The sequence below is a fragment of the Bombus bifarius genome, unplaced genomic scaffold (assembly GCF_011952205.1).
Source record: "Bombus bifarius isolate JDL3187 unplaced genomic scaffold, Bbif_JDL3187 scf7180000008381, whole genome shotgun sequence".
In the NCBI taxonomy this organism is placed as follows: Eukaryota; Metazoa; Arthropoda; class Insecta; order Hymenoptera; family Apidae; genus Bombus; species Bombus bifarius.
In genome coordinates this window covers 174,380-193,809 of record NW_022884630.1, presented here as the reverse complement: position 1 = coordinate 193,809, position 19,430 = coordinate 174,380, and the positions used below count along the sequence as shown (strand labels likewise).

Genomic DNA, 19,430 nt, shown 5'->3' with positions numbered 1-19,430 from the left:
TTTGTGTAAAGTTGTTGGCTTTAAGCCACTCGATATATGTAAGATCTTTAGTAATATCCCCGATTTTGTTAGAGTTTTGTGTAATGAAAACAATTTTGTTTGTTTAACAGGTGGTTAGCTGCCACACACATGGAACCAGTTGGAGCTCGAAAGATGTTCCCTTGTTTCGATGAACCAGCAATGAAGGCAAACTTCACAATGAATGTCCTGTTACCACAGAACTACACCGCCATTAGCAATATGCCAATGGAATATGTGTATCAAAATCAGTATGTAACACTTTTTCTTTAATACTAAAAGGATAGAAATATTTTATTTTATATAAACTCGTATAATATTCGTTTATGCTCTTCAATTGTTTCACATAAACTATAAATATACCATACTTTAATTTTAATCTATTTACTTTCCAAGAAATAATATGTGACATAAATATTACGGTACTGATCTTCTAAATCTTGATAAATATACTATATTAGAGATTATGCCTAATAAAAGTGCAATCACTGTAAATTTCATAAATAATTCATCTGCTATCACTTAATCGCTTGAGGATTCCTCTTACCAATTTGAATTGAAAATGTAAAATAAAATTCGTTCTTTTATAGGTCCCGTTTTGAAGGAAATGAAGTTTGAACATGTTTAATTGAAAATTAGTTCGGTGCATGTGTAATCGATAAATTTTCAAATTTGCGTTTCTTCAAAAAGAAACTTCCAGTGCAAAGATTTTTATATGACCTTGGTTCTACTCTCAATCACCGAATCTCTTTGATTTGAGTCGTATCCTAAATTTAGGACCAAGATATTAAATATATATTTGATATTATAATTTTGATATTGCAATATGTTGGGGTGATCCACGAAACGGTTGCCACGATATATTTAACTTTGTGCTGACAATTTAATAAAAAATGTTTACATCAGAAGATGATTAGTATCAAACAAAGAATTTACTGATGTAAATAAAGTAGTTAAAAGTGACATTTCTTCTTGAAAAAACGGAACCAAAAAAAGGGTATTTTGTAAATAGCAGTATATACATGTACATGCCTCTTGTTATATTTTTATACTATACTATAAAATGAATTCAGTTATGTGGTAACATACAGAATGTCCCATTTGAAGTTATAGCTCATTTAGAAAAAAGTTCCAAATGAAACTTATCCTCTTTCGGGAGGGGAGTATCTTATGGTGGTCACAAATCTCCTTTAGGTGGACGTGCCACCGATATTTCAAGTTGACCGTTTTCGTCCGTTTCGTGAGGAATTTATCGACCTATAATATATGTTTATGTTCCAAGATCATACAAAGTCATTTATTGTTGTTTAACGCCTACCTTCGTCGGATGTCCGGAAATTGTCTTTTATCTTCTGTATTCAAAAGAATGACCCTGGACATTAATATAATTATTTACTCTACCCCTAAATGATAAATCTATCCTCTCAGAAGCGATAGAACTAATTCTCCCAAATTCTTTGCGCTCACCCAAAATCGTCACTTTGAAATCTCGGAAGCATGTCCACCTAGAGAAGATTTGTGACCACCTTTTCGAAACAGAGTAAGTTTCATTTGAAACATCTTTTTAAACGAGCTATAGTTTGGGAAATAATTGCGAAAAAAGCTTCAAATGAGACAGCCTGAATATTATTTCAATCGTCTGATGCTATAATAATTTATAATTTGTTTTTGTATTACCGTCTACGACTATCAGATAACTAAAATGATATTTACCATATCACATATCATATAAATTACATAAAAATATGTTAAGAAAGGCACATGGTGCTGTTTGAAAGATATAAAATGTCATTTATCTTTTTATGAAAAGATGATGCTTTTGAAAGTTACTTTTTACATCAGCAAATCCTTCGATTGATACTAATGGATTTTTGCTCGACAAATATATATTTATTAAACTAACAATAAAAAGTAACTCAGATAATGGTGACCGATTTGTGAACCACCTGATGGAATATTATTAATTTCACGAAATCAAATAGGTACATAAAAATATTAATATAACCAATATCGTCAAGTATTATATGAAAGAAATTGTTCTCGTCATTCAAAGTGCAAAACCAATCAGTTAATAGTTGACTAGTTCATAATCGTCAACGATAAAACGAGTCACTTGATCAAACTTTTGCAGGAACACAACGAAGACAATTATTTTTAAAGAAACTCCCAAAATGTCGACGTACTTAGTGGCTCTGATAATTTCCGACTTTGTTTCGGTGAAAGACGCCGGGGAAATTCATGGAGTATGGGCAAGACGAAACGCAATCGAAGATGGAAAATATGCTCTATCTGTTATGACTCCTCTCGTTAATTTTTACGAGATAGCAGTGAATATCTCATACCAGTTGCCTAAACTCGACATGGTTGCGTTACCCGATTTTGTGTCAGGTGCAATGGAAAATTGGGGTCTATTGACATATAAAGAAAGAAACATATTATATGACCATGATTTATCGACCACAGCGTCAAAACAGAGTATAGTAAACGTGATATCACACGAAATCGCTCATCAGTGGTTTGGAAACCTTGTCAGTCCAAAATGGTGGAAATATATATGGTTGAATGAAGGCTTTGCAAGGTATTTCCAATATTTTGGAACTGAACATGTAAGTATACTTATATGTAGGAATTATGTTGTAAACTTTCGACAATATTGATGTTTATGCTACACTTTTAGTTCTTGGAATATATGTATCATATACTAAGTTGATGCACTGTTTTTGACGAGGTCAACTATTTGTTTGTTTCAACTTTTTTAATTAATATAAAATATATCGATTCAGATAATCTAAGATCAGAAATTTTCATATTAAAGTAAACTATATTTTTTGCTGTTATTTATCTTGAAGCGACATTTATTATACAACAATCTAATATTTAAAAAAATGTTTATACATGTAATATCTTGGACAGACTTCATTTTATAGATAGATATCAGACAGTTAAATCTATTATAATTCTTTTAAATTTAAAGTTTCTTTCTATTTCTACGTCTGACAAACAAAGTATCTCATAAAACATTGAAACAAATTTTAGTCATTATTTGAAAATTGTTCTAAATATTGTAAATGTGTTTCATGTTATAAGGAAAGTTTTTCCGTTACATATATACATATGTATGTAACATTCTCCTGAGGAAAAAGTCTTGAAATTCGATAAAAATTTATTCTAAATTATATATGATATTATACTTAAATTTTTCACATATATTTTAAACAATGTTTTGAAAGTATTATGTTAATATTTAACTCTACTCAGTTCTTTTTATCTTTTTGTATAATTTAATTAGTTAGGCAATTTAAGTTTCAAAAGATCATTACTTCATTGCTTTAAAAATATGAATTGCAGTATATTGGTATAATTACTAATTATAGCAATGTCCCAATTATAATTCCAAATGTACTTCTATGAATTCGTACAATATCAAAAAGTTTTCTTAAAATATTCGTCATAATAGTAAGCTTTTAAAATCGAATTCTGACATTTCTTAAAACTTCTTCTTAATTTATCAAATTTGATACTTCCACAATGGTACTTTTGACAAATCACACAATGAAAGGAATGATTCAGAATTAAATATAAAATATATCTCTTTTATTAGATAACATTAATCGTATTTTCTTAATTGTCAATATTTAAACTGCACAAATATCCTGTCTTCAATATGTGTATGTTGTACATTTCCCAAAAGCTAAACATATAAATGTTTCTTTAACAAATTCTTTTTTGTTATCTAACTGATTAACTTATTACTGCATTCCATACTTTTATTTTAGTCATAAAAGTGATACAACATTATTGATTAAAAATAAAATTTATTAGGTGAAACTTAATAAATGGTCTTTGGAGGCTCAGTTTGTCGTGGAACAGCTTCATTCAGCTTTTGAAACAGATAGTTCAATATCCACTCATGCTATGACCCATGATGTCTGGAGTCCAACACAAATTAGAGGAATATTCGATTCGATATCTTACGCAAAAGCTGCTAGCGTGATAAGAATGATAGAAAAAGTATTGGGTCGTCGTCCATTTTACGCAGCTCTTGCGAATTACTTAAAGAAACGGTAAGATTTGGACTAACAATAAATAAAAGATAAAGTAATATAGTAGTTTCAAAGACATTTCTTTCTCACATACAACTGAATCTCTTAACTCGTTATTAGTCTAGCTTGAGGGAGATTCGAGCAAATCGATTTTTTGTATTTAACACCAGAGGTGCAAGAAACCTTAACACTAATATTTGTACTAAACGATACTTGTTAATGATCGAGCTAATAAATTTTTCCCTTTGCTGAAATATGTCGAAAATATCACTTGCGTTCCTTTGGCGCGAAGTGCCTCAATTAAATCCTAAATTACCCGTAATTCAATTACATATGTATATATGAATGGACTGATAATTGTTCTCAAGAAAGGAATATCAATAAATACAATCAATCACATATATACATATAGCCAAAGCTTCATAATTTTGGGGCTGGGAATCTACCTTCGCCGATTGCTAATCATGAATTAAATGAAAATATAATTAAAATAATATAATAAAAATAAGCAAGTACATTAACATTATCGAAAGTTTCTATAAAGCAGAATTTTGATAATATAATTATTCTTTTAGACAATATGATGTAGCTACGCCAGATGACCTTATTGATGCAATCAGAGAAGAAGTCAAAGATCAGAAAATAAAAGATTCAATTCCCGACATTATAAACAGCTGGACTACTCAGCCTGGTTATCCTGTAGTTCATGCTAACATAGATAATAATCGTTTAACGCTGAGACAACAGAGATTCTTCTTGAATCCAGAAGAATCGTCAACTGATCATATTTGGTATATTCCTATCAGTTGGACGAATCTTAACGATTCAGACTTTCAAGACACAAAACCAAAATACTGGTTCAAGAGTGTTCAAGAAAGCATTATATTACCAAGTAGTGATTTCTACTTGCTAAACATTCAACAATCAGGTAAATAGTTGTACAAATATCCTATTTTCAGAACAATTTTTAAAGGATTGTTTTGGAACTTACTCTGAACAAAATTTATGCTTAATAATAAGCAATTTTAAAACCCTGTTACATAGAAAAAGTTTTATTTCATAAAGTATGACTCAGAATCTTCAGTTATAAGTATCACACCACTTACAGAAGAATAAAACAACTCTGAAAAATTTTTGGACAATTATTAAAATGAATTGTGAAATAATTATTATCTCGTTTAAAACCTTAGAGTGTAAAGAATTTAATAATGTAAAAAATGCTGAAAATCATACTAAAAATCTACACCATTACAAGTAATAAAATTGAATACTTATCTTGCTTATAAAACCTAATATAATATAATATTGTAATAAAATAGTATAAGTATTATACTATTTTAGTTTTACCACTATGTACACCGTTATACATTACTTAACTATTACGCTATGTAGATTATGTAGACTGTGAATTGTGGATCTTTATACATTTATAAAAAAAAGATCGCTAGAATGTATGTGAATTGCAAAAATATAAAAAATATCTAAGGTAGACTAAGGTACTTGTTACTCAGTATACAACATATTATAATATAAAATAAAAAATATTAAAAAATATTATAATAGATAAAACAAATCCCCATTTTAAATTTAATTTCTTTATTTATATCTATTTACAAAGACACGTATTTCTTATCTACTAACACATATTTCATTTTTACTTAATAAAAATATAAAGTAAATCGTTTTCAGGGTATTATCGGGTAAACTATGCACCTGATAATTGGAAAGACATAATTAAGTTTTTGAAAAGTGATCGATTTAATATAATACACGAAATTAATCGTGCAGCTCTCATCGATGATTTGTTAAATCTTGGCAGAGCAGGATATGTTGACTACCCTACTGTTTTAAGTGCAACACAATATTTAAGCAAGGAAACCAACTACATTCCATGGCGTGCATTTTTCAACGGCTTGACTTATTTGCATAAACAATTTGAAGGAAAGGAAGGTTACAAAGCGTTTGTGGTATGTATTACAAAGTAAAAAGTAAAGGAAAAAAGCAAGAGATGTCATAAAATAATTGAAGGTACAAGAGATAAACATGATAAGCCACATATTCATTTTTTTTTATGGTAGAGTGCTATTTAATACGCTATTAATTAATTGCATATTATTAAAATTGTTCTTTTGTATGATTTTATGATGAAATGTTTATATACTTATCCTAGTCTTATAATATTGCACATAATGTTGCATAATATGCATTTGATTCTTTTTACAAAACTTTGTAGATCTATAATTTGATTTTTCAAGGCTTAAAAGGTTATTCACTTTTCAATTTTATGCAGGCATCTATATATAGGAGATCGTAACAGTTTAAATAAAATTTGTGCCATATTACTTAATTATAGGATGTTTAATTTTAATTTGTAGATTTTATGTTTTACGTAATAAATAACATCTGTAATTTTTGCACGTACAGTACAGAATACAAATTAAAACGAAGCAAATTCTGAAATTCTGAAAAGTAATAATCTAAATTCTTATCCGCCATCTGTGAAATGAAAGTTAAAAATTTAGCAATAGAGCTAAAAAATTATCACTGTCTTGCATGATCTTTAGTTTTCGTTGAGAAAATCAAATTTGTAAACGTTAGTCTTGTAGTAGAGAAAACAAGGTCCATTGAATTTAAAATTGGATCGTTTATATCAAAGTTTACGCTAAAGTTCCAGTTATTTGGATTCATGGAAGAACAAATAGTTTCTATAGCTGGAATTCATATAATATGAATTCACGTTAAGAAAAGTAGATTCGATGCAAAGAAATCTTGAACATTTAATAAATTGTTCACTAACTAAATTTCCATTCCAATAAGTAAGGTTTAAATAAATGGAGTTTTGCTATATATTACTCTAATTGAGTATCAAAGATAAATCTACAAGAAAAATAATTATGTATTTATATTATTTTAATTTTAAGCTGAACGCGGCTTAAGTTGTAGCTTACGATATTATAATTTACGATATAAATTAATATCTTTGAGAAAATAAAGAAGATTTTCATAATGTTTTTTTATGATTTAGATATGTCTAAATCTCATTTGAAAGAGCTAATTTAATTTTGTATTGGGAAACGTTATTATAATTAAGATCTACGTACAGAACACAGTTACAGTGTTTGCACTTATCTGGCTTATTTTTAGTTATAAGAGTGTATTAGTTTAGTGTATCCAATTTTAAGTTTTCCTACTAAAAAAAAAGTGCTGGACTTTTATCAAATATATTTCTACCTGTATTGAATGGAGATGCATTTCTCTAAAAATCGTTTTTCTTCACATATCTTCAGAAATAAAGGTCAAGAGGATTTAAATCAGGGAACCGAACAGGCCAAAGTATAGAGCTTCTCTTCGACTGATCCATCTATTTCTAAAACAGCTAGTCAAGTGCTCGTGCACTGCGTTGGTAAAATATGGTGGTGCACCATTCTACATGAATTATCTCTTAATGGGTGTGGATTTTCACGTTCCCAGAAACGTTCGTTACGTATATTTGTTATTCCATATTTATAAAATGTTTCCACATCGGTAAATAATATCCTGGCGGAGAAATTGAAGTTGTGTTGGATTTTCCGACTCATTCATTTGCGAAATTCTTTTCTTCAAAGAAAATTTTCTATTTTTAACTCCTGAACTTTCTGAAAGCTATGCAGGTGTGGATTTTCCCCCTTCAATACAGACCATGCGGTGTTGTTGCTGATATCTTCTTCAACAGCACTAATGCTTATACTTAACCTTTTTTTTTCTTTTTGTACGTGGAGAATTAACTTCAGTTGCACCCCCTTCACGCGCGTTCTCTTGTTCTAAGCCAGTCCTAATATTTCCTGACTATTGAATTGGCGTTAGGGGGGGGGGCATTACCCCTAGCGCTGTCTCTCCTTATTGATATTCACCGGAGGCTTGCCTTGTGTGCTTCGACCATCCAGCGCCCCAGAGGGGCCCAAAACTCCAAGGGCGAAAAATGGCTTCGGCGCGTCTCCTCTTCGTCAACGCCTCACGGAGCGGCACCCATTCTAGACCGCTCCGTGATCGCTGCTGCTTAACTTTCGTGATCGGCCGAGAACGAGTGTTTCCAGCGCGGCTAACGGCGTTGACTGCTTATACTTAACCTGAGATTTTCTTGAATACGATGCAGTATTCTATCTCCCAGATCCGGATCGTCGTGTTGAATTCGACCGCCAGATTTTGCAGGTTTCAATGTACTTGTATGCCGCAATCGTTGGGTTATTTTTCAAAATATCTTTACACGGTATAGTCCTATCTTCCCCGTATAATCCCCGTTGCGCTTTTGAACTATTGCCGTCTGCTGCACCGTAACAAAAGTGCATATCCAAAAGTTTTCCAAATGTGTATGACATTTTGTAATAAAAATGGCGCTATAAATAATAAACGACGAATAGTACTGCTACACTGCACACAATACTTACTATAGTAACATACTCCTTTCTGGATTTTTTCTAGTTGCTTTCTTCTTAGTTTGTTTGATTGTTTTTATGTTTTTGATTTGCTCAATGTATCCTGATTCATGTTTGTACTGTTGATGTCGATGCCAGAGAAGCTATTGGAGCCTTCAGCCTTATCAAATTTTGTTCGTTTGATGGATTTTGATTTATTTCAACTAATATCAGTTTCGAGGACTTCATTAACTGTGTTTTCTGTATTTTGGTTTGATTGGTAATTTAATTTGGTTTGATTGTGGCTTTGGCTAAATGCCACATTTGTTTGCATAAAAAATATAAGTGCTTTGGAGATTGGATAAATCCAGTAGGTCATATTTTCGTATGCTATTTTGATTACTTCTAGTTATATGTAAAATCTAATTACTGCTTATGTGTGGAAAATCTTCCTCAATCACACCTGCTCTTAAGAATGTCACTGATGTTTTCTAGCAATGCATGTGAAATCGTTGAATAGACATTGAACAATATGATCCTCTTGTATCTGTGTACCGAAATCAAGCTTGAAGATTGGAACCATTTATTTATATCGCATTGTAGTTGTTGGTAATTTATTTGGCTAGATCTTCAGTAGCAAGAAAAACGCAAATTCCACCGCTAGAAATTCTTCAAATAAAACGTATATTTCTTGGATTTGTAATTTTGTCAATTACAAATGCATAGTCTTTGATTTGAATTCCATGTTTGGCCTCGATAACAATAGCTTGATCTTTTCTTGGAAAGCAGTCACTTAGAACATGACTTTTGCAACTGGAGAAATTGACTGTTGGACATTGAATGGGAACAGTGACTATAGGTAAATGACTTCCGTAGTCAGAAACCATTTCATAATTTTCCAATACTGAGGTGCAATTTATCTTGTACAGTGTATTACTTTTAACCATTCGCTGATCATTAATCACTAACATTTTAGTTGAAGAACCATCTATTATTATAAAATCACTTCGACAATTGACTGAATGTATAGAACTCGCGGAACGGTTTGTTAATACATTTCGATTCAACACGCTCTCCTCGAGACTTCTTTTTGCTTATTTATTATGGACCTTATCGTTTTTCTAACGTACAAGTAGGAAAATTGAGAATATTTTCTGTCTTTATCCGGTTATCTAATGTAGACATCAGATCATACCATAAATAATATATATCGTCTGTTATTTCGACCAATCGCGGGGAGACGTAATCGCGAGGAAAGACGTCAACGGGAGTCGTAAATTCCCGTTACGATTATAACAATCGACACCACGAATTGATCGATCCCCTGATTTCCGTTGAGATAATAGGGGTGATTGAGTTTGTATAACACTGTGATTCACAGAATTATAAATTATATATTTCCAACACTTAGATTACACTGATGAGTATAGATAAATAGATAATCACTTATCGCACGAAGATAAGATAGATATGTACTCTAGAGCAGGGCTCTTATAATTGGATTTAGTGTATTAGTGGACGTAGCACTATAACATATTTAATAGAGGAGATGTATGCGCGACAATACCGAGAACCGACTCTCGCGTTATGCTTAGACTGCCACGATAGGCGTTAGCATTAGACTTAGTAGTTGACTTTTCCAACGATGTAGAAGAAGTGAAGTTGAGTGACGATGCTGTGTTGGAGGAAAGCTAGTGAAGGGTGTGTCTAGCGCACGGCACCATCGGATTTGTTCATGCCATATTAGGGCAGGAAGTGAGGACAGTATACATTGCCTCGGATTGGACAAACGAAGGTTGGTGGACTAGGAAGGGTCTTAACCGCCCTCGATAGAAAGTTGCTAGTAGGAAGCATCGTACGTGAGAAAAACTAACTTTCCCGTGTCAAGCCGTAGTGAACAATAGTCTTTAGAAACTGATTTAGAAAAAGACATTTGTTGGGTCTGAAGGATCTTAGCAGGCAAGTTACTCGGGTTTATGACGGGTGCTTAAGGCTATTGAGGGTACGCCGTACGGAAGAGCGGACATCTGGTGTCCGTCTGGCCCGCGGTGTGTGACCTGGGCCAGGCAGAGAGTCGCCCGGCGTAACATCGTCTCTTACTTTTTATTTTAAATTTATAAGTTGAAATCAAATGGCCGAGATCTACGTATGAGTATACCAAAGGAGTATTACACATAGCATCAATACAAAAATCATTGACACTAACCAACATAGTTCTGGAAAAAAAGATAATATATACAAAAGATATGAACAAATATGATAAAATTTTTTCATTTTGAAATTACATACATATGTATATAAACATTACGTATAAGAATGTTTCTTATGGAATACTAATACTTATGCTTTATTAATCTTTACGATTCGACATTTCTGTAATCTCAACTATCAGTTGTAAAATACTCTATACACCTTAAAATCAGTAAAAATGTAAAAATGTAAATACTTTATTTAATATAAATTTATATAAAATAAAGTTATGCCACGTTCAAAGTATATAAATTATAATTAATATATTATTATAAGTATCATATTGTATATATTACTTTTATTGCTATTACATTCCAGCGATATCTAAGCTCGCTCTTAACACCGGTATACAATAAACTTGGATTTGAGGATAAGGAAAATGATGACCACATCACCTTGTTGTTCAGATCACACATTCGCAAGTGGGCATGCCAAGTAAACATAGCAAACTGCAAATCTCGAGCTTTATCTTATTTTAACTCTTGGACCAACAATGAAATAACAATGGCAAGGTCAATATTATTTCTAATTAAATAACGTAATTTTCGAAGAAAGTTTTCAAGTTTACAATAGGATTCCTTAGTATTTAGAAATCCTACATATCTATACAATATATATTACTATATATTACCATATATTAATGAAAATGTTACATTAACGAATAAAAGTTTACTTTATTTTATACTTGTTAAGTTTTATATCATATAAGTCATTAATAGAATCATATATTTAATGTAAGATTATTTTTATTTTTATATAGTTCAATTTTATTGTATATAGTTTTCATAAAATGCTCGCACAATAGGATTTTTTATGGCACTTACTTAAGTATAGATTAACAAAATATTAATATTTCAATATTCAACCTAAATGTGCCACAATTGCTTTCTAGAATTTTGCAAATTAAAGCTATAATTTTTATTTGAGATTTAAACTAAATCAATTAAAATTCTGTGTTACATGTATCATTTGATAATTAAAAAGGAATAGAGTGGACAGTATCACAAAAATTGTAAAATATAATGAAATTATCTTAAATATATAAAATATATCTTAAATTAAATTATCTAGAAGTTATGAAACGTTGATAAACAAGGTTATATGTATTAAGGATGTTATATTCTTTGGATTTCTGAATTACATAAATTTTTTTATCATAAATAACTATGCAGAGTTACATTGTTTCACGCCTTAACCAATTGAAGCTCTTTTTCAAATATCTCAAATACTTTGACATAAGGAGTCTCATTTTGATTATTTGCATTTATTATTTCAATTTGTATAAAAGTTATATCTGCAACATTCTCACTACTATTAAGCAAAGTGTTAATTTATCGCAGAGCTAAATATAATTTCTTAGATGTGTTCGGTACAGTACAATACATAGTTCTATAATAAAATCAATACAGTACTATAATAAATTTTCCTATCTCATATCTTATTAAGTTTCTTTTTTACAAATACATATAAGGAGGTTTGCGGGAGGTACTACTGTATTTACAAACTATGCTAAAATAGATGTTTCATGGATATTATTTTTCAGCTTTCCACCCAATATTCGTAGTGTATCATATTGCACGGTTGCTGAACAGAACGATCCTGAATCCTGGAATCGTTTGTGGGCACTTTATTCAGATACGACATTTTCTGCACAAAAGTTAATAATTCTCCAATCTTTAGCCTGTGCTACTAAAGACGAATTTCTTGACCAGTAAGTTTTTATTTATTAATTTCTATATATAAAGCATTGAGAACAAATATGGATTGAGCCCAGTTTTTTCGAATTTGAGTTTATAGTATCAATTGACTTTACTAAGCTATATTAATCATGCAAAAATGGAGTAATTTATGTTTCACAAATCAAATAATAGTATATTAAATAATAAGCATATTAAATAATAGTAATAATATAACGATAATATAACGGAATCATTCAATTTAATATTACTCAATATTTTGATCTCGCGTTTATTTTAATCAATCAATTACTCAGTTTCATTTTTGTCCTCATGTAATATGTAGAGTATTACAAGAAGTAACGTTTAAGACATTATGATCATATTCTCATTTGACTCAATAAAAAAATTAATATATAATACGAATAGTTGGTTTAAAGATATAATTAATACTAAATAATGTAATAGGTAATTGGCTGTTTAAATAATTTTGTGATTTTTGTGAAGTGTATGTTTCCAATGAATATTTTGCAACTCCTGCATACATTTTCAGATTTGTGTCAAACTATACAAATGTGACCACGATAATTGTACCATGTTATACAAAATCTTTTATACAATACACAATATATGTATAAGAAGAGTTTCCATAAGTTAACATACGTGTGGTTCTTCGGCATTCGAGTGTATTTTCAATAGTACATTGCGTTATGTTCTAACGCGACATATCAAGAAGATTCCGGTTCACTTTTTCAGGCCAGACCTGAATTTCCTAAAAAAGTTTCAAGAATTTTCAATGTTCACGAAACATCGGAACAAAGGCCAGCATACTATCAAAAACACGTTCGAAATCTAGAGAACCACAAATATGTCATCTAATAAACAAAGTTCTCATACGTATACAAATATTTTCGGAAGTCATTATTAGTAAGTCTTATAATCAATAATGAGTTCGTAAGTTCTATAATCAATGAAAAACACAAAAATTTATTTTCACGTTTGTAAAAGATATTCTCGATATCTCAACATATAATATCCCATTTTAATCCCATTTCAATATAACAGTGTTATAAATTTGTACTCTACTCTATGTACTTTTTCAAAAGAAAACATATTTTTCATGTTTTACATTACACGACATATATGAGAATATTGTAGTAGTATGTTTTTTGTTTCATTATCGTATGTTCACAGTTATTATCTGTTGCTGAACCATGAATATTCATGCAAATGCATAATTTCGGAGAATGCGAGTAGAGTAATGAAACCTCGATAAAAATTTATATCAGATGATTATAAAGCTGTGTTCTTTATTTCACATCTTTTGTATTTCAATAATTGTTTAAGTATATGAATTTTTTAAGAAATGAGTTTTGTAGTATATTTTCATTTACAATACAAAATGTATTGTAAATGATTTGATTTTCAATACATAGTAATGTGCCTACGCGATTTTATTATACATTGAACGATGTTTCTTTCACTTTCTGTTTTCTTCTTTCTAGTATAACACCGAAAGGATTGAAATTTAGGATACGTTCATTGGATATTTTTTATTTCTTTAGAAATAAAAAATTTTTTTCTTCTTTCTTTTCATTTTTCTTCTTTCAGTTTGCAATACTTACGTCATTATTTTGTAAAAACATGTATAATATATTTGATATGTAAAACCACGGGGCAATATTTCTATATATTTTAAAAAATGAGCAAATGCTAAACATTTCAGTTAAAAATACAAATAGATCGTAGTCAATCGAAGATAAATACGTAGTACATATAACATTTTAGATATTTTGTTGTAAAAGCTTGTACAGGATGTTAAAAAATTATTTGCCATGGCTGTCAGACTTTTATTCCTCGTAACGACTTCTACTCAATGCAATAAAATGATTTGTCCTTACACTTCAAGAAGCAGGTCAATTTTGTAGTAACTCTTTTCAAGTGTGAAATAATTTTTGAACACCATATACATATCTCATTGTTAACGCTTATATGTAGAGTGTATTACGTTTACTTGTTTATCTTTTTCTTTCTAAGGTTACTTCACACAGTACTCTCAGATAAGCAGGTACGATTTGAAGATAGTTCGAGCGTTTTCACTTCCGTTATCAATTCGGGCCCGAAGGGAGTCGAATTCGTAATAAATTTCATTGTAAAAAATTACGAAAAAATGATCAGCTAGTAAGTAAAGTATTGTAAACTATACAAAAATTATTGGGCTTTCGCAGTAATAATTAAAATCATTTTGCAATATTTTCCCTGCAGCTTCCAGCAAATTTCCAGCGTCAACAGTATCGTAAACGCGATTGGAAAAAGAGTATTCACGAACAAAATTTATGCAAAGGTAATTTATTCTTTTTGTATAATCATTATATTCGTTCCAAACGAAGCATTCTTTTCAAAAGATTATTATACATAAATACAAGATTTTTATTATAATATTGGATATGCGAATCTTTTATTTATCTTAAGATTCTGCAATCTGTAGCATAAAGTTTAAACTAGAGCTGTCTTGCATAATTGAGGTAATATTATTAGTGCCATTCTACAAATTACAAATTACCTGATTATTTTATCTAAGAAAAAATTATAAACTTGTAAAGATTTGTAACTTGTCAAGAATTGTAATTTGTTAATTTATTAATATTATTAATTACGTATTATTAATTACATAATATTAATAATTAGTTAAATTGGTTATGCAAGAATGCTCAGATAGTAATTTTTTATAATTATTTCTGAGATTAATGTCGCTTTCTATAAGTATGCCTAATTCTATATATATTGTAATTTCTCAACAAATTTAACATCATTATTTCACATTCTCCGAATGTTATCGATTAAATTTTAACTATTTTTATTTATTATTACTTAGTCCGTGCCTTTCGACTTTGGATGAACTTTCGGTTTTACATCTCTTATACCTATTTCGTTTCTTATATATCTACCTCCCCTCTTATCCACTCTATTATATTGCACTCCCTTAATTATTCTATCTCAAAAAACTAAAAACTAAAAAAACTATAAACTAATGACTAAAAAACTATTACAACTTTGGGCTTTTGCCTCCTTGTTGTGCTTCCTTCTTGTCGTTCTTCCCCGTCTTGTATTGTCCTTCTCTTCTCTATTATTGCTTTTAATTCTGTTAGTCCTTCTCCAGTCTCCTTTAGTGTTTCTTCTATGTCCTTTGGTCCTCCCGTTATTTCACATTCTTCTATTACATGTCTCTGGTCTTCTTCTTTCCTTTTACATAGTCTGCATCTTTTTCTCCCTCTTCTTTCCATTATTCCCTTGTTTTGGTCTCATTTCCACATCTAATATTTTTCTGTCCTTCCACTTCATCCTCCCTTCTAAGTGCTTTAGTGACTCTTCTTTGGCGATTTTTCTGTAATGTATGTTATATTTGGATTCCCTTATCCTTTTCCCCCTCTCTTCTGCTTCTCTCTTTCTTCTTTCTTCTACAATTTGGTCTGCTGTCGTCCTTTTTTGCTCTTTTCTTGCTTCCATCTGTATCCCTCCATTTCTCCTCTAGTCCCTTCTTTCTCCTTCTTGCTCTTTTCCCTTCTTGGCCATTTCCCCTGTTTCTCTCTCTTTCCTTCATACCTTGCTGCTCTTTTTAATACTTTTTCTTTGATTCCTTTTAGCTTGCATTCTTCTATCAATATATAATTTGGTGTTGTCATATCTAAACCTAAGATCCATTTCACATATCTTCTTTCTATTCTATCCAGTCTTTCTTCCATGTTCCAGGCCCATACCTCTGACCCAAACAGCGCCACGCTCCCTACCAGTGCTCCAAACATCTTCACTCTCGTCTTGTAGTCCTGTTTGAATATTCTTTCTCCCACGCTGCATGTTTTCTTCATTGCTATTGTTGCTCCCTTTTTCCTGTCTTGTATGTGTTTCTCATCACTGCCGTTTTTCTGTAGTATGTGCCCTAGGTATCTTATCTCGTCCACTTCTTCTAATTCTTGCTCTCTCCATTTCCACTTTCTTTGCCTCCTTTTGTTCCTTCTTTTTTTGAAAACTACTATCTTGGTCTTTCCCGTGCTCAGTTCCAATTCGGCTTCCTTTAAAAATTTTTTGAATCTCTTTAGCATTTCCTTTAGCTCCTCTTCTCTATCCGTCATCAGCACAATATCGTCTGCATATGTCACTGGCCATACTTTTCTTTCTCCTACCACTATGCCCCCGGCTTGTCCTTTCCTTAGTTTTTCTTCCAGTCCTGCCACGTAGATGTTGAATAACGTCGGGCTCAAGGGGCACCCTTGTCTGATTTCATTCACTGTCCAAAACTCTTTTATGTTATGGTTCTTGATTCTCACCACATTCTTTGTTTCTGTGTATATCTCTTTAATCCTTCGGGTTAGTTTTTTGCTAATCCCCATTTTTCACATTTTCTCCTCCAATCTTTCTGTCTAGTCTGTCGAACGCCGCTCTTAAGTCCGCAAAGCAGGCATATAGTTTCCCTTTTTCTCTACTCAACTGTTTATCTATGATATGGTTTATCACAAATACCGCGTTGGTCACTCCTCTTCCTTTTTGTAAATCCGAATTGGCTCTCTTCCAGTTTGGTTTCAATCTCTGCCTGCAGCCGTTCGTCCAGAAGCCCCCAATAGATCTTGTATGCTGTGTCCATTAATGTTACTCCTTTGTAACTCTTCGCTACTCTCTTGTCCCCCTTCTTGTATATCGGACATATATCTTTATATACCTTTCTTCCGATTTTCTAGTATCCCCTCCCCATTCCATATTTTCCTTAACAACTCCCATAACGCCTCCCCCACTTCCTTCGGTGCATACTTCCATACCTCATTTTCTAACCCGTCTTTCCCCATTGCTTCCTTTTCCTTCAAGTTTCTTAGCTGGTAGATTACCTCTTCCTTCTTTATATTATCTTCTCTCTCCTCCATTATTTTCACTTCCGCTCTATGCTCCTCCGTTTTTCTGCCCTCTTTGTGTTCTGTTCCTTCTAAAATTTCCATAAAGTGACTTTTCCACTCTTCTTCGCTTATATCTTCATCTATGCCCTCTCTTCTTCTTCTGTATTTATTTATGTATTTCCACGCTTCTTGTTCTGTTTTGGTCTTCTTTATTTTATCCATTTCTTCTTCTTCGTGTCTTTCCTTTCTTTGTTTGCACCACTGTTTGAATGCCTTTTTTCCCTCTATGAGTGCCTCCCTGTTGCGTTTTCCTTTCATAAACTTTGTCATCTTCCTTCTCATCTCTCTTTTTCTTTCTTTCTACTCCTTGTCGTAACACGCTTTCTCTCCCATGCCCTATTTCCTTATCTTCACTTTCTTCTTTGGCATTGCTTCGTTTATCTTCTTTTTTATTTCTGTCCACATTTCCTCTACTGTTCTTCCCTTGCAGGTCCAGTCTTTACATTCCTCCAAGTATTTTTCCACACTTTCGTTTATCCATTCCCTTTTTTCCTTCTCTTCTTTCTTTTCCTCATTTTTTCTAATTCCGGCCCCTCCATTTCTATTTCTAACGGCATGTGGTTCGACTCTGTTCTTTTTCTATTCCCTTTTTCCTTTCCCATTCTTCTTTCTCTCTGGCTCTCTCTCTTTCCCTTCTTTCCTATTCCTCTTTCATTTCCCTCTTCATCTCCTCCACTTGCTTTTCGAATATACCTTTTATTTCCTTATTGCCTTTATTGCCTTACCCTTTATTGCCTCGTATCCTCTTTCCATTTTCTCCATTTTTTTCCATCATTACCTCTATTCCTTTCTGCCTGGTTGGCGTCTCTTTTTTTGACAAGCTGTATTTATCCAGTGTATTTTTGAAATGTGTCTTATCTCCAGCTTTATTCGTGTTCCTTGGTCTTCCTCTATTTGTCGCCATCTGTCGTTTCCCTACCTTACTTTTTTGCCGCACTTCTGGCTTTCTAACTTCTTATTTTTTAGTTTTTCTTATTTGTATCTCTCTCTCTCTCTCTCTCTCTCTCTCTCTCTCTCTCGTTCCTGTCTTCTTTTTCGCTTCTCTTTTACTTTCCCATCCTATGCTCATCCTTTACTTTCCCTTCTTCGTGTTACTTTGTGTTTCCTTCTCCTTTTTCCCTTCACACTTCACTTTTTCCACAGAGCTCTCCGTTCGCGTGTTACCCTCGCCCCGAACCAAACCGAAAGTCCCTAAATTTTAACTAATCAATCTTTTCGTAGTATGTCGAGTTACTCAATTTCCTAGACAAGAAACAACCAATGGAAAACTTCAAGGCTTTCTCGGATTACGCAAAACACGAATTAAAATGGGGCCAAGAAAATATCCCAGGGATATTCCAGTGGATCGAGGAACAATATCCATCGATGAATTATCGTTTGCCAATATCATTTTCTCCATTAAGATACAATATTACATTGTCTCCATATTTTGCCGAAAACAATTTTATATTTACTGGCAGAGTACAAATAGAAATGGAACGTAACGTAGATTATATATCCCATATAGTCCTTCATTCCAGCAAACTTGAAATCACAGGGCTCTCATTGCAACCGAAAAACTCGACTTCAAATAATGAAAACAGCGTATGCAGTCTACGACAAAATTATGATACTGAGACGCTCACAATATTCATGAAGAGATTCATTCAACCTAACGAACTTGTTCTTGATATCACATTTACTGGTAAATTGAACGATAATATGGAAGGATTTTATCGAAGTTACTATATCACCGATGAAGGAAACATTCGGTGAGTAAGGACTTTAAAGTAAGATTTTAAGACAAACAATTAGATTCTGGATATTTATACAAATACAAATAAAGAAATAAAATCTAAATATTCTAAATCGAATAATTTTTAATATTATCTCTGCTGGATATATTTGTAACTATTGAAATTTTATACAATAATTTTATACTGTAAACAATACTTCAATTATTTCATGTTAAATTATTTCTTTTTAGTCACTCAGACGTCAGAAAATGAACAAAAATGGAATAAGAGTTTCTGTTTCACAAATAAGTCCACAGTCCATTACAATATAATATATGTATATACAGGGTGGTTGGTAACTGGCGGTACAAGCGGAAAGGGGATGATTCTACGC

General features: G+C 31.7%; 1 protein-coding gene across 2 annotated transcripts in view; it reads left to right on the top strand.

The window, feature by feature from the left end:
- LOC117212822 (putative aminopeptidase-2) overlaps positions 1–19,430 on the top strand; it is a 74,989-nt gene that overhangs the window by 32,759 nt on the left and 22,800 nt on the right. For both annotated transcript variants that reach the window (XM_033457881.1, XM_033457880.1), the window contains exons 13-22: positions 111–269; positions 2,150–2,624; positions 3,841–4,082; positions 4,637–4,989; positions 5,751–6,028; positions 11,021–11,214; positions 12,246–12,413; positions 14,416–14,559; positions 14,644–14,722; positions 18,543–19,072. In XM_033457881.1, coding sequence (XP_033313772.1) covers positions 111–269; positions 2,150–2,624; positions 3,841–4,082; positions 4,637–4,989; positions 5,751–6,028; positions 11,021–11,214; positions 12,246–12,413; positions 14,416–14,559; positions 14,644–14,722; positions 18,543–19,072 — 2,622 coding nt within the window. The remainder of the gene's footprint in view (positions 1–110; positions 270–2,149; positions 2,625–3,840; positions 4,083–4,636; positions 4,990–5,750; positions 6,029–11,020; positions 11,215–12,245; positions 12,414–14,415; positions 14,560–14,643; positions 14,723–18,542; positions 19,073–19,430) is intronic.